Raw genomic sequence first — 23,081 nt, forward strand, 5'->3', positions numbered from 1 at the left:
TTTACCTCTCCGTAAGGCACATTACTTAACAGATATATTTACCTCTCTGTAAGACACATTACTTAACAGATATATTTACCTCTCCGTAAGACACATTACTTAACAGATATATTTACCTCTCCGTAAGGCACATTACTGGGCAGCAGTAACACACTCATCGTCCTCCGTATCGGTGACTCTTGACGGAACAGCAACACCTGAGCACGTTTTGGTGTGGGTTGAAAGTACCTCAAGACTCTTTTCTTGAGGATCCCAAAGCGAGACAGATGGTTCACATATACAACCACATGAGTCTGGGTCACTCTCTGCGGTTGTAAGAGTTCCAGACCGTCGTCTGAGATGTGGGCCACGGACAGATCACCTGTGGGGGAAATAACATAACGTTATAGATTCCACTCCATGTAAACCAAATCTGAACACAATGTCTAAACCACTTCACCCTCTGCTAAGCCCCACCCACTCCACTCTGTGCTTCTCACTCATTGACTTACTTGTTATATGATGGATTTCTCCAAATGAACAATATATCATTTTAGTAGCAATTAAGAGCTTCAAAATGTCTTCTAAATCTAGTCAACCAGGCCTGCAGTAGGCTATGAACTGGAACATTTAGATCTATAGTCAACCAGGCCTGCAGTAGGCTATGAACTGGAACATTTAACTATTCTATAGTCAACCAGGCCTGCAGTAGGCTATGAACTGGAACATTTAGATCTATGTATAGATATACGGTAGACACCAGGTGGCTGTTATCTTTGTTCACGCCATGCCCGTCCGCGCAACTTCTGGTCTTTGCATTGACTTTGTATGTAATCACGCCACTCTAACCCTCCAAGTCTCAACAGTGACTCACCAGGTGTGATGTCACAGTGTGGCAGGTGTAGCTGACTCACCAGGTGTGATGTCACAGTGTGGCAGGTGTAGCTGACTCACCAGGTGTGATGTCACAGTGTGGCAGGTGTAGCTATAACTCACCAGGTGTGATGTCACAGTGTGACAGGTGTAGCTATAACTCACCAGGTGTGATGTCACAGTGTGACAGGTGTAGCTATAACTCACCAGGTGTGATGTCACAGTGTGGCAGGTGTAGCTGACTCACCAGGTGTGATGTCACAGTGTGGCAGGTGTAGCTGACTCACCAGGTGTGATATCACAGTGTGGCAGGTGTAGCTGACTCACCTGGTGTGATGTCACAGTGTGGCAGGTGTAGCTGGCAGACAGACTTCTGAGGACACTGGATGTCAAACAGAGGACCTGCAGGAGTCCTTCCTGTTGGCTGGAACCATCTGTCCTCCCACTGAACAGTCCTGTAGAGGACCTCTCCTTCGCCTGTCGTTTCAAACACCAACGCTGTCTCGCTGCACTGGAACAGCCCCGACCTGGCGAACTTGAACCTGTGACCGGTGGTGAAAAAACAAGTACTAAGTGAAAGTATAAACACTGCGATGTAGACGTACTCCGTTACAAGTAGAGGTCCCGTATTCAAAATGTACTCGAGTGAAAGTACAAAAGTATTGGCATAAAAATGTACTTAAAGTACTAAAAGTAAAAGCACTCGTGTTGCAGAATGTCCCATTTCACAAGTTCAAAATACACTTCAGTCGACTAAGATCTTATGACATTTAGTCGACTAAAACTAGACTAACGCTAAGACATTCCAGGTGACTAAAATGTGACTAAAACCAATTTGCTGCCAAAAACAACAGTGGTTGACTGTCCTGTGTTTAGGATAACTCACCTGTAGTGATTGGTTGACTAGGATAACTGACCTGTACTGATTGGTTGACTAGGATAACTCACCTGTAGTGATTGGTTGACTAGGATAACTCACCTGTACTGATTGGTTGACTAGGATAACTCACCTGTAGTGATTGGTTGACTAGGATAACTGACCTGTACTGATTGGTTGACTAGGATAACTGACCTGTACTGATTGGTTGACTAGGATAACTGACCTGTACTGATTGGTTGACTAGGATAACTCACCTGTACTGATTGGTTGACTAGGATAACTCACCTGTACTGATTGGTTGACGAGGATAACTCACCTGTAGTGATTGGTTGACTAGGATAACTGACCTGTAGTGATTGGTTGACTAGGATAACTCACCTGTAGTGATTGGTTGACTAGGATAACTGACCTGTAGTGATTGCTTGACTAGGATAACTGACCTGTACTGATTGGTTGACTAGGATAACTCACCTGTAGTGATTGGTTGACTAGGATAACGGACCTGTACTGATTGGTTGACTAGGATAACTGACCTGTACTGATTGGTTGACTAGGATAACTCACCTGTACTGATTGGTTGACTAGGATAACTTACCTCTACTGATTGGTTGACTAGGATAACTCACCTGTACTGATTGGTCGACTGCTCTGTGTGCACACTGGGTTCAAAATGGCTCTGAAAGACACAACAAAGCAGACAGGAAACGATCAGTGTATTTCCTGGTGTTCAGTCACTGTGATTATTGTGCAGAGCAGATGGTTCTGTCTTCACTGTGTCCATGTTGGAATGATGGAGTCTAGAGGGTTCTGTCCTCACTGTGTCCATGTTGGAATGATGGAGTCTAGAGGGTTCTGTCCTCACTGTGTCCATGTTGGAATGATGGAGTCTAGAGGGTTCTGTCCTCACTGTGTCCATGTTGGAATGATGGAGTCTAGAGGGTTCTGTCCTCACTATGTCCATGTTGGAATGATGGAGTCTAGAGGGTTCTGTACTCACTGTGTCCATGTTGGAATGATGGAGTCTAGAGGGTTCTGTCCTCACTATGTCCATGTTGGAATGATGGAGTCTAGAGGGTTCTGTCCTCACTGTGTCCATGTTGGAATGATGGAGTCTAGAGGGTTCTGTACTCACTATGTCCATGTTGGAATGATGGAGTCTAGAGGGTTCTGTACTCACTATGTCCATGTTGGAATGATGGAGTCTAGAGGGTTCTGTCCTCACTATGTCCATGTTGGAATGATGGAGTCTAGAGGGTTCTGTTCTCACTGTGTCCATGTTGGAATGATGGAGTCTAGAGGGTTCTGTCCTCACTATGTCCATGTTGGAATGATGGAGTCTAGAGGGTTCTGTACTCACTATGTCCATGTTGGAATGATGAAGTCTAGAAGGTTCTGTCCTCACTGTGTCCATGTTGGAATGATGGAGTCTAGAGGCTCTAGAGAGACACACACACACACACACACACACACACACACACACACACACACACACACACACACACACACACACACACACACACACACACAATCAATAAAATTATAGATTCCTATGTTAACTTTGAGTGACATAATGCTGTGTGTGTGGGGGGGGGGGTCATATTATGATTACTTTGGGGGTCCTCAATTCAAATATGACTATTTTGGGGGTCTCCAGTTCAAATATGATTATTATGGGGTTCCTCAATTCAAATATGATTATTTTGGGGTTCCTCAATTCAAATATGATTATTTTGGTTTTCCTCAATTCAATTCAATTCATTAATAAATATGTACAGGTTCACAAAGGTTCTCATTAATCTGTAGATTAACATTGGAGGATGAATTATAATGATTCAAATGGCCCGGAAAGCTCCATTCTCTTGTAACTTGTACAAATAAAAATAAAATTAACCCATTTAGGCCTGACGTCGAAATGTATAAAATGTCTTCTAAATTCTGACAGTTTTCTGAAATACCTATATGTTTCTGTATCAGTGGTGCTCAATATTTCATGTCAAGGACCCCAACAATTATATGTAATTGGCCGCCGACCCCCATCTGAAAATAATATGTTGTTCCAGCTCGTGCTCTGTACATCCGATAGCGTTGTTATTAACCCATTCTGACCTGAGATCAGATTCTAAAAATGTCTTCTATATCCTGACAGTTTTCCATTCTGACCTGAGATCAGATTCTAAAAATGTCTTCTATATCCTGACAGTTTTCCATTCTGACCTGAGATCAGATTCTAAAAATGTCTTCTATATCCTGACAGTTTTCCATTCTGACCTGAGATCAGTTTCTAAAAATGTCTTACATGTCAGTTGCTCTTCGCTCTTTCAAAAATAGCAGACCTACAAGCTCGTAGCGCGCCACTCGGTGGTGCGCTATGAGCTTGTAGGTCTGCTATTTTTCAATAGCTAAAGCACGACATGATGCTAACACCAAAATGGGTTAAAGTAAGTGCGTATGATAGCAGTAAACGAACATGACAAGTAAAAAGTAAGGCTAAAAGATGTTAAAAAGTGGTTGTTTTGGACGAGCTGCTGTCAGACGTCACCGAACGCTCGCGCATGCGCTACACAGCTATGATTATTTTATAAATATGATTATTTTGGGGGTCCTCAATTCAAATATGATTATTATGGCAGGTCCCCAGTTCAAATATGATTATTATGGCAGGTCCCCAGTTCAAATATGTTTATTATGGCAGGTCCCCAGTTAAAGTATGATTATTATGGCAGGTCCTCAGTTCAAATATGATTATTATGGCAGGTCCTCAGTTCAAATATGATTATTATGGCAGGTCCCCAGTTCAAATATGTTTATTATGGCAGGTCCCCAGTTCAAATATGATTATTATGGCAGGTCCTCAGTTCAAATATGATTATTATGGCAGGTCCTCAGTTCAAATATGATTATTATGGGGGTCCTCAGTTCAAATATGATTATTATGGGGGTCCTTAGTTCAAATATGATTATTTTGGGGGTCCTCAGTTGAAATTAAATCACACTGTGGAGACTTTAAGACATTCTGCCCCCTGGTGGTTGGACTCTAACACTTCACCCGACAGTGACGATCTTCTTTATTACATTTTAATTGTATTGAGTCTTAATTTAGTCGACTAAGACTAGACTAAGACTAAATAATGTACAAATGACTAAAATAGGACTCCAATTAAATGTGTGTCCATTATACTTACTGCTCACACAGACACGCTGAGGAGGAGCAGAGGGAGGACCAGAACCAGAACCCAGCATAGAGAGACCTGGTCTGGAATTACGTGTGTGTGTGTGTGTGTGTGTGTGTGTGTGTGTGTGTGTGTGTGTGTGTGTGTGTGTTACGTGTGTGTGTGTGTGTGTGTGTGTGTGTGTGTGTGTGTGTGTGTGTGTGTGTGTGTGTGTGTGTGTGTGTGTGGACGTGGTCTGGAATTAAATGTGTGTGTGCATTATACTTACTGCTCACACAGACACACTGAGGAGGAGGAGGCGATGGATAATAACCAGAACCCAGCATAGAGAGGTCCAGTGGACCTGGTCTGGAAGGTGTACAGGTGTCTCAGTGAGTCAGAGCACACTGTGTAGAAGGACAGAGTCCCAGCGGGACGGTCCACATACACTGATACGTTGGAGCCTTTAGAGGGTCTGAGAGGGAGGACAGTCTCCTGTCCGTTGTGGTAGACAAAGTAACTGGAACCATCATCACCATCACAGAACAGACTCCAGGACTTATCATTCCCTCCAAATATACAGTCAGGACTATATCCTTTCCTGCTGATTGTTCCGTCAGCCACTGCTATAAAAACCCATCCACTGCACTCTACCTCCCAGGAACAGAGTTCTACACTCTGTGAACTCAGAACTTGTTTATAGACATCAAACCTGTCTGGGTGATCAGGAGGACGCTGACCCCCTGACCTCTGTGACCCCTGTGTGACCTTCCTGTTGTCCTCAGACAGAGAGAGGTCACAGTGTGCTGTGTTTGAGTCCAGTGTGAGACGCTGGAAATCTGATGAGAAAACAACACAGTAAACATTATATACATCATTCACTGACTAGCCTCGATACCCAGGCTTTCATTTCGTCTGCGCGAAAGATGAAACTGACTGACACTAGCATGCACACACAGACACACACACACACACACACACACACACACACACACACACACACACACACACACACACACACACACACACACACACACACACACACACACACACACACACACACACACACACACACACACACACACACACACACACTACAAACTCACTGCAGTATTAATTTTGGCAACATATTTAGTCCTATTTCAGTCATTTGTACATTATTTAGTCTTAGTCTAGTCTTAGTCGACTCAATACAATTCAAATGTAATAAAGAAGATCGTCACTGTCAGAGTCCAACCACCAGGGGGCAGAATGTCTCTGCACCCCTGGGCAGAGACATTCTACAGTGTGATTTTATTTGAACTGAGGACCCCCAAAATAATCATATTTGAACTGAGGACCCCCAAAATAATCATATTTGAACTGGAGACCCCCCAAAATAATCATATTTGAACTGGAGACCCCCCAAAATAATCAACATTGACAAGCACTTGGAATTGTAGGCATTCCATTTAGTTTGAGGCATTGTGAGCTTGTAGATCTGCTATTTCCACAATACTTTCCACTTTCTTACAGTATTTGACATTTTTGGCCAATTTGGCCATCTGGGGACCCCCCAAAATCATCTGGGGACGCCCCCCAATCACCTGTCTGTCTCTATGTGTCTGTCTTTCTGTGTACCTGTCTGTCTCTCTGTGTTACTGTGTACCCGTCTGTCTCTCTGTGTACCCGTCTGTCTCTCTGTGTTACTGTGTAACTGTCTGTCTCTCTGTGTACCTGTCTGTCTCTATTGTCTCTCTGTGTACCTGTCTGTCTCTCTATGTACCGGTCTGTCTCTCTGAGTACCTGTCTGTCTCTCTGTGTACCTGTCTGTCTCTCTGTGTACCTGTCTGTCTGTGTGTACCTGTCTGTCTCTCTGTGTGCCTGTCTGTCTCTCTGTGTACCTGTCTGTCTCTCTGTGTACCTGTCTGTCTCTCTGTGAGACAGTACAGGTACACTCAATACAGTACAGAGCACAGTACAGTACAGTACAGAGCACAGTACACTACAATACAGTACAGAGCACAGTACACTACACTACAATACAGTACAGAGCACACTACACTACAATACAGTACAGAGCACACTACAGTGCAATACAGTACAGAGCACAGTGCACTACAATACAGTACAGAGCACAGTGCACTACAATACAGTACAGAGCACAGTACACTACAATACAGTACAGAGCACAGTGCAGTACAATACAGTACAGAGTACAGAGCACAGTGCACTACAATACAGTACAGAGCACAGTGCACTACAATACAGTACAGAGCACAGTACACTACAATACAGTACAGAGCACAGTACACTACAATACAGTACAGAGCACAGTACACTACAATACAGTACAGAGCACAGTGCACTACAATACAGTACAGAGCTCAGTACACTACAATACAGTACAGAGCACAGTACACTACAATACAGTACAGAGCACAGTACAGTACAGTACAATACAGTACAGAGCACAGTACACTACAATACAGTACAGAGCACAGTACACTACAATACAGTACAGAGCACAGTACAGTACAATACAGTACAGAGCACACTACACTACAATACAGTACAGAGCACACTACACTACAATACAGTACAGAGCACAGTACACTACAATACAGTACAGAGCACAGTGCAGTACAGTAACTATAACAGTAAATGTATAGTTGCACCGCTCAGTTCACACAGGTGTGATTTATATTTACAGTTGTCTTGTATGTTGTTAAATGGAGCGTGGAACCATGCCAATGATCGACACGGGAGATCACCTGTGACTTTCAAACCAAAACGAGATCCACCTGTGATCTACACACATCACGGCTCTGCACCACCTTTCATGCATCGCACGTCAGAACTGAACTTATGCCAATATAGACGAAATACATGTTGTTTATGACCAGGTTAGTGAATGAGGCCCATTGTTTCTGTCAGACCACATGACCTCATCTTGATGTGTTAAGGACCAGGCCAAGAGCAGAGAGTAGAGAGCACAAGAGTTTTCAGGACAACATCAACAGTATACAACAGTGTATAAAATGTTAATGTAGACACAGATACTCACGTTTTGAAATGAGTGTAGAATTAAACCTATCTTCTCCTCCATGTTTGACTCTGTAGGAAGTAGAACAACAATGCATCAATGTCTAACTGTCTAACACAACGTCTCCACTAGCTGACACTACAGTGTTTCACTCTGTAGGAAGTAGAACAACAATGCATCAATGTCTAAGTGTCTAACACAACGTCTCCACTAGCTGACACTACAGTGTTTCACTCTGTAGGAAGTAGAACAACAATGCATCAATGTCTAACTGTCTAACACAACGTCTCCACTAGCTGACACTACAGTGTTTCACTCTGTAGGAAGTAGAACAACAATGCATCAATGTCTAACTGTCTAACACAACGTCTCCACTAGCTGACACTACAGTGTTTCACTCTGTAGGAAGTAGAACAACAATGCATCAATGTCTAACTGTCTAACACAACGTCTCCACTAGCTGACATTACAGTGTTTCACTCTGTAGGAAGTAGAACAACAATGCATCAATGTCTGACTGTCTAACACAACGTCTCCACTAGCTGACACTACAGTGTTTCTCCTGCTCATCCAGACATAGTCACTGCTGCCCAGTTTGGATCTCATCACCTCCTCAGACTCCACCTTAACCCCTATAGCACTCCACTGTCCTTTTATACCTTTGAGGCACTGCATTGTGTTGTTGTTCTTCTCATGATTTGTGACTTTGGGCTGTATCGTATCCCATGCCTTACCCGCAAGCATTACACACTTTACGTGAATTACTCATTTAGGAGCTTCCACTATGCGTAAACGTTATCTTGCGGCCACACAACCCACTATACCGTACATGTTTGCGGCTGGAGGTGTGTCTGTACGCGTGTTGATGCGCTTTCCCTATATTTGCTATCTCATGCACACAGGTTTAGGACAACGGAAATCGTCTCTTCAAACCACCCGTAATGTGAACACACACAACAACCCTCTGTATCTAATTGAAATGTATTCCAAGGCAGCACGTGTTGCTCTTCCATAAGGTTCACTCCAGGTATAATGGATTATGGTAGCTGGCACACTGATTGGTTTAAGTTGCGTAACGCCCAAACCACACCTATGCATAATGTAACGGGTAGCGGAGGTGTTTTAAGGATTTAGACATTCATAAGATAGCTAGTTAATGGGGGAACGCCTCTTACACAATTCTAAATCCCCAAATTACGGAGAAAATGCCCCTGACGCAAGATAGGGCCCTTTGGGTCAGAGATACACTGTTAAGGGAAACACTGCACTGTCCAACATGGACACAGCCCAAGTCTACTCACTTGCAGTTCTCCAGAACTGAATCATTCACCACGTTGAGGCTCAGGTCCAACTCTCTTAGGGAGGGATTAGAGTTTACAGCTGAGGCCAGAGCTTCACAGCATCTCTCTGACAACAAGCAGTGAGCCAGTCTGAAACACCAGATTAAAACATACATAAATAAATGAATGAATTCATTAATAAATGTTTAATTCGCCGTTTTTTCATAATTATAAACATATTATTAACCCATTTTGGGCGGGAACCCATTTTGGTGTTAGCATCGTGTCGTGCTTTAGCTATTGAAAAATAACAGATCTACAAGCTCATAGCGCGCCACCGAGTGGCGCGCTACGAGCTTGTAGGTGTGCTATTTATTTTTTAATCGAAGAGCGACTGACATAGAAGACATTTTTAGAATCTGATCTCAGGTCAGAATGAAAACTGTCAGGATGCAGAAGACATTTTTAGAATCTGATCTCAGGTCAGAATGAAAACTGTCAGGATGTAGAAGACATTTTTAGAATCTGATCTCAGGTCAGAATGGGTTAAGAAACTTGATAACTGTGGCGTAGCTACAGCGGGTCGCAAGACAAAAATAGCAGATCTACAAACTCCTCAACGCGTTGTGAGAAACGCTGTTATATGATGAAGTAGCCGATACCTTCGCCTTAAAGAGATTTTACACTTTGAAACATGTTTGGGGTAATTGTAACGTCTACTCAGACTATAGGCTTGGGTTACCATGATATCAAGCTTATTAATACATTCTCACCACAGCATTCATATTATATTAACATAATACAGTACATAATAAAACAGTGATAATTGTCTTTGTCTCTAATATGTCAACAAAATGAAACCATACTTTTGAACCTGGCTTTATCTTATCTTCAGATTTATCGTCCCGGAATGTATGCAAATTAACACATATAATGCCTAATTTGCATATTTAAACATATCATTTCAGAAAACTTGTAATACAAAAAATGTTAGTCTTAATATAATGAATCAACTGGAGAAGTTTCATTGTGATAGCTATTAGTTCACTTTTTTCCATTATTCACCTACCATCTCACCATCAAGCTTATGAATACATTCAGCATTCATATTATATTCACATAATACAGTACATAATAAAACAGAAGTGATCATAATAAAAGTGGTAAATGTATCTTACTTTAGAACTTCCAGTCTACAGTGTGGGCTCTTCAGTGAAGCACAGAGCAGCTCCACTAGTCCTGAGTCCTGCAGGTCGTTTTTACTGAGGTCCAGTTCTCTCAAATGGGAAGGATTAGAGCTGAGAGCTGAAGACACAGCTTCAACACCTGTCTTACTGAGTTTACAGCCAGCAAGTCTGTAAATGCAGATTAAATAAGAGATTATCAATACAAAATGAATGATACCTATAGTTCACTGTCATGGAAGTTAACTGGAACAAATCTAGTTGTCTAGTATTTAGAGCAGCAGAGTGTGGAATAGACAACACCATGACAGCACAGAATAACAGGAAGATAACAATTTAGATATCAAAGACTATGAAGACTGAATGTTAGTTTGATTTCCCCCAATATTATGAAAAAGAAGTTCATAACCTCTCAGATGTTATTTTTTTTAGCGGCCAACTAAGAACATAAGTGACGGGTTGGAACAAGCATTAAGGCGAGTCAAGGCAAGTGAAATCATGATTTTTCAATGTTGTGCTATTTTGCTTCCTAAACATGTTTTCTTTCAAACTAAAGCAAAATAAACGTTCAAACTACAGATTTAGATGTTTATTTTAGTAGTTTATTTTAGCCAATGACAGCTCGTTTTGCTGGGTGAAAATCCACCTATCTATTTTCATGATTGGTTGTTGGTACAAAGGAAGTGACCATATTTGGATCTAACCACAGTCAGCTAGAGGTCCAGACCTTTCTAATGATATATGGCATAATACGTTGATGCCAAGGTTTGGATGAGATATTTTGTCTCATAATAGTGGCTTCAAATAAAACGTTTTGGAATTTTACAATACAAATCTTTAAAGGCCGTTTTCTCAAAATGAGTTTTCCTCATACCTGGGACAAAGAATCTCCACTTCAGTTGCACTCACATACACCTACACAGTCACATACACACAACTTTACAGTCTTATTCATAACTATATTCTGCAGGAACTTACAGAAGGGTTCGTTGATTTCTCATTCACAGCCTGATTTACATCACATGTTATTCCTAAAACATGGCAAAAATTTGTTTTTTTTTATGCCTGTTGACACTATTTTCTATTTGTGGAGTGATAATTAGAGATATCGAAAATCCCCTAATTGTCTTTGTCTCTAATATGTCAACAAAATGAAACCATACTTTTGAACCTGGCTTTATCTGATCTTCAGATATATCGCCCCGGAATGTATGCAAATTAGCGCATAACATAACATAATGTGTAACATAACATAATGCTAACACCAAAAAGGGTTCCCGCCCAAAATGGGTTAATACATTCTCACCACAACATTCATATTATATTCACATAATACAGTACATAATAAAACAGAAGTGATCATAATAAAAGTGGTGAATGTATCTTACTTTAGAACTTCCAGTCTACAGTGTGGGCTCTTCAGTGAAGCACAGAGAAGCTCCACTAGTTCTGAGTCCCGCAGGTTGTTTTCACTGAGGTCCAGTTCTCTCAAATGGGAAGGATTAGAGCTGAGAGCTGAAGACACAGCTTCAACCTCTCTCTTTCTGAGATCACAGCCAGCAAGTCTGTAAATGCAGATTAAATAAGAGATTATCAAAACAAATGATACCTATAGTTCACTGTCATGGAAGTTAACTAAAACATCTCCTATCTAGTTATCCAGACATAAACAGTATTGTGGAATAGACCAGGGGTTCTCAACCTTTTGGGCCGGGGACCCCCAGGGATGCTTTGGCCATGTCTCGCGACCCCCCCCCCCCCCCCCCCCCCCCCCGCGACAATGATTGTCGCAGCCCATAGCCATAGAACCACAGACTTTATTCCTATTGGGAATAACTTTGGGATTAATAAAGTTACAACTTTTACAATTTCTCCAATACCATTAACCAAATTAATTCCATATTATAGATTTGTTTTACATTTTGGAAAAGATTGCTGTGGAATGCCACAGAATTCTTAATCCTTTTCCTTGTCTTAATTATGGGCCAACTTGTGAAAGCTGCATGCTTTTATTGTGAAGACATTAAAGCAGTCCTGTGCATGCAGACAGGGTTGACATGGAAGCAGTCCTGTGCATGCAGACAGGGTTGACATTGAAGCAGTCCTGTGCATGCAGACAGGGTTGACATTGAAGCAGTCCTGTGCATGCAGACAGGGTTGAGATCGGGAAAACATGGAATCGGCTGTATAAAATGCTGCGTCATTGTAAATGGTGCATTTATGTATCACTTTTATCCAAAGCACATTTCTGTTTAAATTGAGGCGGACGGGAGGCAGACTTTCACTTCTGGTTCATTTCTGGTTTTTTCTGTTGCCTAGCAACCTAGCATCATTCATACAGTACGTTGATGAAGAGCGCCATCTATACTAATCCACTGAAAAGACCATAGGACACAATATTGCGTGCTTGGCAGTCAAGCGATGGATTCGATGCGACGTAACATGACGTGATTGGCAGTCAAGTCAATGTGTTAACTACTAACCGAGCCTTTCTGCAGTTCCTCACAGCTGGGACCAGTCTCCTTCGCCCCTCCACTGATACGTTGTATTTGTCCAGGTCCAACTCCTCCAGAACCTCCTCTGACATCTGCAGCATGACGGCCAGAGCTGAACACTGGGTCTCAGACAGTTTCTCTGTTCTGTTCTCTGACTTCAGGAACTGTTGGATCTCCTGATGGGCGTTCATCTCCATCAGACAGTGGAAGATGTTGATACATCTGTCAGGAGAGACATCTTCATCACGTAACATCTTCTTTAGGTTCTGGATGGCTCTCCGGATCTCCGTGGGACTGTTCTCTGTGTGACCCAGCAGGTCTCCAAACAGACTCTGGTTGGACTGCAGTGAGAGGCCATGAAGGAAGCGGACTAAGAGGTCCAGGTGGCCATTTTTACTCTTCACAGATTTTTCTATGGCAGCTTTCAGGAAGTCTGAGAGGTAGATTTCATCATCATCATCTTCCTCATCCTCATCATGTAGGAATGTCTTCAGGACCTCCATGTTCTTCTGTGTGAAACAGTGGAACAGGTAGACTGCAGCCAGAAACTCCTGGATGCTCAGATGAACAAAGCTGTAGACCGTTTTCTGGAACAGCACACTCTCTGTTTTGAAGATCTGTGTGCACACTCCTGAGTACAGCGCGGCGTCTTTCACATCAAGACCACACTCTTCCAGGTCTTCTTGGTCGAACACGATGCTACTTTTCTTCAGGTGTTTAAACGCCAGCTTGCCCAGATTCAGAAGAACATCCCTGTCAGTCTTAGTGAGCTGCTGTTGAGTCCCCTTTTCTTTGTCTTTCTTGTTCACATCATGAGTCCCGTCATACTTGCCAGCGATGCCATTGGTCAGAACTGTTTGGCTGGGTTTCTCTCTGCCAGGGAGGATGATCTTAAAGACTTTACAGCAGTTGATTGCATCGTCATGGAAGGTCTTCAGACCGACATCTGAAATGAGAAGAACATTTATGTTTTATTATAACTATACACCTTTACGGCACAATTTGTTAAGAAATACAGCCAAAAATAACAACACAATAGGCTACCAGTTGATTTTTTCCAGAGTTTAAAGTTGTTTAGCTTCATTATTTGCACTTGAATATAATTGTTGATACAGACAATAGTTAGAACATCCAATGTATTAGCATATTTTACCTTGTCCAGGTGTGGTTTGACTGGGTGTCTTCAGTCCAGGTGTGGTTTGACTGGGTGTCTTCAGTCCAGGTGTGGTTTGACTGGGTGTCTTCAGTCCAGGTGTGGTTTGACTGGGTGTCTTCAGTCCAGGTGTGGTTTGACGGGGTGTCTTCAGTCCAGGTGTGGTTTGACTGGGTGTCTTCAGTCCAGGTGTGGTTTGACTGGGTGTCTTCAGTCCAGGTGTGGTTTGACTGGGTGTCTTCAGTCCAGGTGTGGTTTGACTGGGTGTCTTCAGTCCAGGTGTGGTTTGACTGGGTGTCTTCAGTCCAGGTGTGGTTTGACTGGGTGTCTTCAGTCCAGGTGTGGTTTGACTGGGTGTCTTCAGTCCAGGTGTGGTTTGACTGGGTGTCTTCAGTCCAGGTGTGGTTTGACTGGGTGTCTTCAGTCCAGGTGTGGTTTGACTGGGTGTCTTCACTCCAGGTGTGGTTTGACTGGGTGTCTTCAGTCCAGGTGTGGTTTGACTGGGTGTCTTCAGTCCAGGTGTGGTTTGACTGGGCCTGGCTGTAAACAAGTTCTTGAGCTTAGTCCAGTTACCCTTGGTAAACATAGTACCTTTCCTTTCCTTTTTGGGTGTCTTCAGTCCAGGTGTGGTTTGACGGGGTGTCTTCAGTCCAGGTGTGGTTTGACTGGGTGTCTTCAGTCCAGGTGTGGTTTGACTGGGTGTCTTCAGTCCAGGTGTGGTTTGACGGGGTGTCTTCAGTCCAGGTGTGGTTTGACTGGGTGTCTTCAGTCCAGGTGTGGTTTGACTGGGTGTCTTCAGTCCAGGTGTGGTTTGACGGGGTGTCTTCAGTCCAGGTGTGGTTTGACGGGGTGTCTTCAGTCCAGGGTTCTGCTCAGTCACAACGCTGTGGACATGAACACAATATTTATTATATGTATCTACATGTAGCCCAGTTCTATGTAAATCCACCAGGTGGCACTGTTACTTTAAGAGTGCCATTTTCTGGGGGTCAAGGGTTACACTGTGTTTGTGGGGTTTCTTTAAAGAGATCTTGATGGTAAAAATGCTTTACTTTCATTGTAGATTTTCAGATACACATATAAGCACATTGTTGATGCAGTATATATTCTTTCATGAGTTTATGTCAAGATGATTAAGAATACATGTTGATGGTTGCAGATTGTAAACAAGAAGCTGTGAATAGAATACATGTTGATGGTTGCAGATTGTAAACAAGAAGCTGTGAATAGTCGTGCTTAAAACTTGGCTGTGTTTCTTTGTAAGTCCTGCTTCTTTGTGTTGTTGTGTCAACATCTCATGCATCATTTATTTTATTATGATGTAAGGAAATTGCAAGTTTGTTGATAATGTTGCTAATGTGTTTCTCAGTGGAAAGGGATGAAGCTTTTGAGTTTAATGTATATATATTTTTTATCGTAAGGGATTGTGATATATTTCCTCTTTGTTTGTTTTCCCTAGAGAGAGCCTCTTGAATGATTGATCTACACACATTCATAAAGTGTAGTGCATAGTGTATGCAGATTATACTGCCAATTATCCTGTGTGTGTGTGTGTGTGTGTGTGTGTGTGTGTGTGTGTTACGTGTGTGTGTGTGTGTGGACGTGGTCTGGAATTAAATGTGTGTGTGTAATTATACTTACTGCTCACACAGACACGCTGAGGAGGAGGAGGAGGAGGACCAGAACCTGAACCCAGCATAGAGAGGTCCAGTGGACCTGGTCTGGAAGGTGTACAGGTGTCTCAGTGAGTCAGAGCACACTGTGTAGAAGGACAGAGTCCCAGCGGGACGGTCCACATACACTGATACTCTGTTGGAGCCTCTAGAGGGTCTGACAGGGAGGACAGTCTCCTGTTCGTTGTGGTAGACATAGTAACTGTCACCATCATCACCATCACAGGACAGACTCCAGGACTTATCATTGTATCCAAACCTACGGTCACCACCTCCTTTCATGCTGATTGTTCCGTCAACCACTGCTATATCAACCCATCCACTGCACTCTACCTCCCAGGAACAGCGTCCAGTCACACTCTGTGAACTCAGAACTTGTTCCCAGACATCAAACCTGTCTGGGTGATCAGGAGGACGCTGACCCCCTGACCTCTGTGACCTCAGTGTGACCTTCCTGTTGTCCTCAGACAGAGAGAGGTCACAGTGTGCTGTGTTTGAGTCCAGTGTGAGACGCTGGAAATCTGATGAGAAAACAACACAGTAAACATTAAATACATCATTCACTGACTGACACTAGCATGCACACACACACACACACACACACACACACACACACACACACACACACACACACACACACACACACACACACACACACACACACACACACACACACACACACACACAGATCTACAAACTCACTGCAGTATTAATTTTGGCAACAGATTTAGTCCTATTTCAGTCATTTGTACATTATTTAGTCTAGTCTTAGTCGACTAAATTAAGACTCAATACAATTCAAATGTAATAAAGAAGATTGTCACTGTCAGAGTCCAACCACCAGGGGGCAGAATGTCTCTGCACTCCTGGGCAGAGACATTCTGCAGTGTGATTTTATTTGAACTGGGGACCCCAAAAATAATCATATTTGAACTTTCTTACAGTATTTGACATTTTTGGCCAATTTGGCCATCTGGGGACCCCCCACAATCATCTGGGGACCCCCCCCAATCACCTGTCTGTCTCTATGTGTCTGTCTTTCTGTGTACCTGTCTGTCTCTCTGTGTTACTGTGTACCCGTCTGTCTCTCTGTGTACCTGTCTGTCTCTCTGTGTTACTGTGTACCTGTCTGTCTCTACCTGTCTGTCTCTATGTGTACCTGTATGTCTCTCTGTCTACCTGTCTGTCTCTCTGAGTACCTGTCTGTCTCTCTGTGTACCTGTCTGTCTCTCTGTGTTACTGTGTACCTGTCTGTTTCTATGTGTCTGTCTCTCTGTGTACCTGTCTGTCTCTCTGTGTACCTGTCTGTGTTACTGTGCACCTGTCTGTCTCTGTGTGTACCTGTCTGTCTCTCTGTGTGCCTGTCCGTCTCTCTGTGTACCTGTCTGTCTCTCTGTGTACCTGTCTGTATCTCTGTGTACCTGTCTGTATCTCTGTGTACCTGTCTGTATCTCTGTGTACCTGTCTGTGTTACTGTGTACCTGTCTGTCTCTCTGTGTACCTGTCTGTCTCTCTGTGTACCTGTCTGTCTCTATGTGTACCTGTCTGTCTCTCTGTGTACCTGTCTGTCTCTTCCCTTCCCCAAAATAATCAAAGTACAGCATAGAGCACAGTACACTACAATACAGTACAGAGCACAGTACACTACAATACAGTACAGAGCACAGTACAGTACAATACAGTACAGAGCACAGTACACTACAATACAGTACAGAGCACAGTACACTACAATACAGTACAGAGCACAGTGCAGTACAATACAGTACAGAGCACAGTGCACTACAATAAGAGCACAGTACACTACAATACAGTACAGAGCACAGTGCAGTACAATACAGTACAGAGCACAGTACACTACAATACAGTACAGAGCACAGTACACTACAATACAGTACAGAGCACAGTACACTACAATACAGTACAGAGCACAGTACACTACAATACAGTACAGAGCACAGTGCACTACAATACAGTACAGAGCACAGTACACTACAATACAGTACAGAGCACAGTACACTACAATACAGTACAGAGCACAGTACACTACAATACAGTACAGAGCACAGTACACTACAATACAGTACAGAGCACAGTACACTACAATACAGTACAGAGCACAGTGCAGTACAGTAACTATAACAGTAAATGTATAGTTGCATCGCTCAGTTCACACAGGTGTGATTTATATTTACAGTTGTCTTGTATGTTGTTAAATGGAGCGTGGAACCATGCCAATGATCGACACGGGAGATCACCTGTGACTTTCAAACCAAAACGAGATCCACCTGTGATCTACACACATCACGGCTCTGCACCACCTTTCATGCATCGCACGTCAGAACTGAACTTATGCCAATATAGACGAAATACAAGTTGTTTACGACCAGGTTAGTGAATGAGGCCCATTGTTTCTGTCAGACCACATGACCTCATCTTGATGTGTTAAGGACCAGGCCAAGAGCAGAGAGTAGAGAGCACAAGAGTTTTCAAGACAACATCAACCGAGTATACAACAGTATATAAAATGTTAATGTAGACACAGATACTCACTTTTTGTAATGAGTTCACTCAGTTGAGGATTAGTAAGCCAATCTTCTCCTCCATGTTTCACTCTGTGGGAAGTAGAACAACAATGCATCAATGTCTAACTGTCTAACACAACGTCTCCACTAGCTGACACTACTGTGTTTCACTCTGTAGGAAGTAGAACAACAATGCATCAATGTCTAACTGTCTAACACAACGTCTCCACTAGCTGACACTACTGTGTTTCACTCTGTAGGAAGTAGAACAACAATGCATCAATGGCTACGTTTACATGAAGGGTGATCATTCCGAATAAATACTTCAGAATAAAATACATCCGATGTAATGTTTTTTGCCGCGAGTTTACATGGGAAATGGTCATTCCGAATGAGTGTTTATATGGAGAAGTGATAGAAGACATGATACATGTTAATTCACGTGAAACTACGCCATCTGTTGGACACATAAAATATAGGCAGTTCATTCATTGTGACTGTCTCAACAATACAAACATATTACAGACGAAAGACGATACTTTGAAATCCCATCATTTCATTCCGCAGTAGCTTTGAGGCTGCTGGTTGGATAGGGGCGGGCATATATGTTTACCGTCTTTTTTTCCCCCACCCGCTGGCCGCTGCGGCTCCGCTTCTCCGTTGGGAAGGTGATCATCTCGTTTTTATTTGTACTTTATTATCTCTACAGGTACGGCCAGGGCACGCAACACTGATGATTATTATTGTATCGGGTCGCTCGTTATTTTTGAGAGAGAGAGAGACACCGTTGAACACACACACACACACACACACACACACACACACACACACACACACACAGATCAGGGGTATCGTCATCTGCTGCTGCTCCACGTTTTTTTGTGGATTTCGGATCTGAAAAAAGGAACGAAATAACGCGCTCTATGTGCAAACTCCTCGGCGCGCCTTGGATATGAGCGCCTTGGAGCATGCTCAGAAAGACCAGAATGAACTTACATCCGAAGCAGTGTATACATGAGTCAAATTTTCTTTCAATCGCATTGAACATCGGAGTAATCCGGCCAGTGACATCGGAATGGTTTTTAGATCGCATCGATCGTTTTCATTCGGATGTAAGTTTTTGTAGGTGTTTACATAACAACGTTTAATAGGATTGAACTTCTATTCGGAATGAAAAGGGGATTTAACTGCTCATGTAAACGTAGCCACTGTCTAACAGTCTAACACAACGTCTCCACTAGCTGACATTACAGTGTTTCACTCTGTAGGAAGTAGAACAACAATGCATCAATGTCTGACTGTCTAACACAACGTCTCCACTAGCTGACACTACAGTGTTTCACTCTGTAGGAAGTAGAACAACAATGCATCAATGTCTGACTGTCTAACACAACGTCTCCACTAGCTGACACTACAGTGTTTCACTCTGTAGGAAGTAGAACAACAATGCATCAATGTCTGACTGTCTAACACAACGTCTCCACTAGCTGACACTACAGTGTTTCACTCTGTAGGAAGTAGAACAACAATGCATCAATGTCTGACTGTCTAACACAACGTCTCCACTAGCTGACATCACAGTGTTTCACTCTGTAGGAAGTAGAACAACAATGCATCAATGTCTAACTGTCTAACACAACGTCTCCACTAGCTGACACTACAGTGTTTCTCCTGTCATTATCTTGGCCCTGCAGCTCATCCAGACATAGTCACTGCTGCCCAGTTTGGATCTCATCACCTCCTCAGACTCCACCTTAACCCCTATAGCACTCCACTGTCCTTTTATACCTTTGAGGCACTGCATTGTGTTGTTGTTCTTCTCATGATTTGTGACTTTGGGCTGTATCGTATCCCATGCCTTACCCGCAAGCATTACACACTTTACGTGAATTACTCATTTAGGAGCTTCCACTATGCGTAAACGTTATCTTGCGGCCACACAACCCACTATACCGTACATGTTTGCGGCTGGAGGTGTGTCTGTACGCGTGTTGATGCGCTTTCCCTATATTTGCTATCTCATGCACACAGGTTTAGGACAACAGAAATCGTCTCTTCAAACCACCCGTAATGTGAACACACACAACAACCCTCTGTATCTAATTGAAATGTATTCCAAGGCAGCACGCGTTGCTCTTCCATAAGGTTCACTCCAGGTATAATGGATTATGGTAGCTGGCACACTGATTGGTTTAAGTTGCGTAACGCCCAAACCACACCTATGCATAATGTAACGGGTAGCGGATGTGTTTTAAGGATTTAGACATTCATAAGATAGCTAGTTAATGGGGGAACGCCTCTTACACAATGCTAAATCCCCAAATTACGGAGAAAGTGCCCCTGACGCAAGATAGGGCCCTTTGTGTGAGAGATACACTGTTAAGGGAAACACTGCACTGTCCAACATGGACACAGCCCAAGTCTACTCACTTGCAGTTCTCCAGAACTGAATCATTCACCACGTTGAGGCTCAGGTCCAACTCTCTTAGGGAGGGATTAGAGCTTACAGCTGAGGCCAGAGCTTCACAGCATCTCTCTGACAACAAGCAGTGAGCCAGTCTGAAACACCAGATTAAAACATACATAAATAAATGAATGAATTCATTAATAAATGTTTAATTTGCCGTTTTTTAATAATTATAAAATATCGGATTTGTCGTGGACATATTATTAACCCATTTTGGGAGGGAACCCATTTTGGTGTTAGCATCGTGTCGTGCTTTAGCTATTGAAAAATAACAGATCTACAAGCTCATAGCGCGCCACCGAGTGGCGCGCTACGAGCTTGTAGGTCTGCTATTTTTAAGTGGTGCAACCACTTCTACATCCAGCTTTCAACGTGTACCTGTTTGTTTGTGATGTAGGTACGTCAAATGAGCACGAGTGGTGTGCGCATGCGTGCGCGTGCACCACTGGTGTGCGCACGCACCCGTGTGTGGATGTTGTTGCTACATAATTAGCGTCAATGCTAGCGAGCTAAAATATAGCCATCCTTGCTCTAGAAAGCGGCAATGTTTCCATCTAGACCACCGGATTATCAGCAAAAACCTCCGAAAATCGCGCTAATGGACCAAACCATGGAGAGCTCCGTAGATTATGAGTTATTCAGCTTTTAGAGAGGGGAGTTGCACCACTTGGTTCACACAGGTGTGATTTTTTTTAATCGAAGAGCGACTGACATAGAAGACATTTTTTGAATCTGATCTCAGGTCAGAATGAAAACCGTCAGGAATGTAGAAGACATTTTTAGAATCTGATCTCAGGTCAGAATGGGTTAAGAAACTTGATAACTGTGGCGTAGCTACAGCGGGTCGCAAGACAAAAATCTACAAACTCCTCAGCGTGTTGTGAGAAACTCTGTTATATGATGAAGTAGCCGATACCTTCGCCTTAAAGAGATTTTACACTTTGAAACATGTTTGGGGTCATTTTAACGTCTACTCAGACACATAGGCTTGGGTTACGATGATATCAAGCTTATTAATACATTCTTACCACAGCATTCATATTATATTAACATAATACATCACATAATTGTCAGGCTTCTCTCCCAGATAAGGATCCAAAATGCAGAACACAGGACACCAGGAATAACTTAAAGTATTTTACTTAGAAAATAAGGTACACCATACAAGGCAAGAATAAACGTATTCATAAGGCAGAGCAAACTGATAATCCAACAAACACATCAGGGCATCAAGGGCTATATATAGACTAGGTAATCAGGGAGCAGGTGAGGTGAGACACACAGGTGGGTCCAGGTAGTCATCAGGGCAGTGGATGAGTGGGTGTGGCACAGACTGTGGCCAGGGCTGTGACAATAATAAAACAGTGATAATTGTCTTTGTCTCTAATATGTCAACAAAATGAAACCATACTTTTGAACCTGGCTTTATCTTATCTTCAGATTTATCGTCCCGGAATGTATGCAAATTAGCACATATAATGCCTAATTTGCATATTTAAACATATCATTTCAGAAAACTTGTAATACTAAAAATCTTAGTCTTAATATAATTAATCAACTGGAGAAGTTTCATTGTGATAGCTATTAGTTAACTTTTTTCCCCTATTCACCTACCATGTCTCACCATCAAGCTTATTAATACATTCTCACCACAGCATTCATATTATATTCACATAATACAGTACATAATAAAACAGAAGTGATCATAATAAAAGTGTTAAATATATCTTACTTTAGAACTTCCAGTCTACAGTGTGGGCTCTTCAGTGAAGCACAGAGCAGCTCCACTAGTCCTGAGTCCTGCAGGTCGTTTTCACTGAGGTCCAGTTCTCTCAAATGGGAAGGATTAGAGCTGAGAGCTGAAGACACAGCTTCAACACCTGTCTTACTGAGTTTACAGCCAACAAGTCTGTAAATGCAGATTAAATAAGAGATTATCAATACAAAATGAATGATACCTATAGTTCACTGTCATGGAAGTTAACTGGAACAAATCTAGTTATCTAGTATTTAGAGCAGCAGAGTGTTGTAGTATAGGCACCAGACTTTTAATTGACATACAATAATAGTGGTTGATATCTGCATATGTGGAAATTCACGCTGATTCCAAATATTAATTCAGATGTGTGGACAGAAGGTTCCTAAGGCTGTGTAATACAGAAAATAGTTTTCTGGACTTCTAAGCAGTAAGGGCGGTACCAAGATACCAGGGAATCAGCTATTCTAATCTGTCCTAGTAACACATGGCCGGAGAAGACACTTGTAAATCAAGCAAGATGAAGTGTGAACTATCGAACCCACAAAAAAAGGCTATCTGCAACCTCCGGAACACGCACGCATTCATGACACGCGGAAACTGATAAACCTATGTGTGTGTATGCATGTGCCTGTGCGGGTGTGT

General features: G+C 42.6%; 1 protein-coding gene across 1 annotated transcript in view; it reads right to left on the reverse strand.

The window, feature by feature from the left end:
- Nucleotides 1-229: 229 nt before the first annotated feature.
- LOC308312085 (NACHT, LRR and PYD domains-containing protein 14-like) overlaps nt 230-23,081 on the reverse strand; it is a gene marked incomplete at both ends in the record, with an annotated part of 65,772 nt that continues 42,920 nt past the window's right edge. The window contains 14 exons of the mRNA XM_080794488.1: nt 230-235; nt 282-361; nt 1,180-1,394; nt 2,359-2,408; nt 5,188-5,401; nt 5,594-5,720; nt 7,928-7,977; nt 9,208-9,336; nt 10,365-10,489; nt 13,102-13,206; nt 13,270-13,811; nt 14,865-14,902; nt 15,705-15,868; nt 22,421-22,537. Of these exons, the coding sequence (XP_080650614.1) occupies nt 230-235; nt 282-361; nt 1,180-1,394; nt 2,359-2,408; nt 5,188-5,401; nt 5,594-5,720; nt 7,928-7,977; nt 9,208-9,336; nt 10,365-10,489; nt 13,102-13,206; nt 13,270-13,811; nt 14,865-14,902; nt 15,705-15,868; nt 22,421-22,537 (1,962 nt within the window). The remainder of the gene's footprint in view (nt 236-281; nt 362-1,179; nt 1,395-2,358; nt 2,409-5,187; nt 5,402-5,593; nt 5,721-7,927; nt 7,978-9,207; nt 9,337-10,364; nt 10,490-13,101; nt 13,207-13,269; nt 13,812-14,864; nt 14,903-15,704; nt 15,869-22,420; nt 22,538-23,081) is intronic.

This window comes from Protomyctophum bolini (genome assembly GCF_963924005.1).
Source record: "Protomyctophum bolini genome assembly, contig: SCAFFOLD_53, whole genome shotgun sequence".
Classification (NCBI taxonomy): Eukaryota; Metazoa; Chordata; class Actinopteri; order Myctophiformes; family Myctophidae; genus Protomyctophum; species Protomyctophum bolini.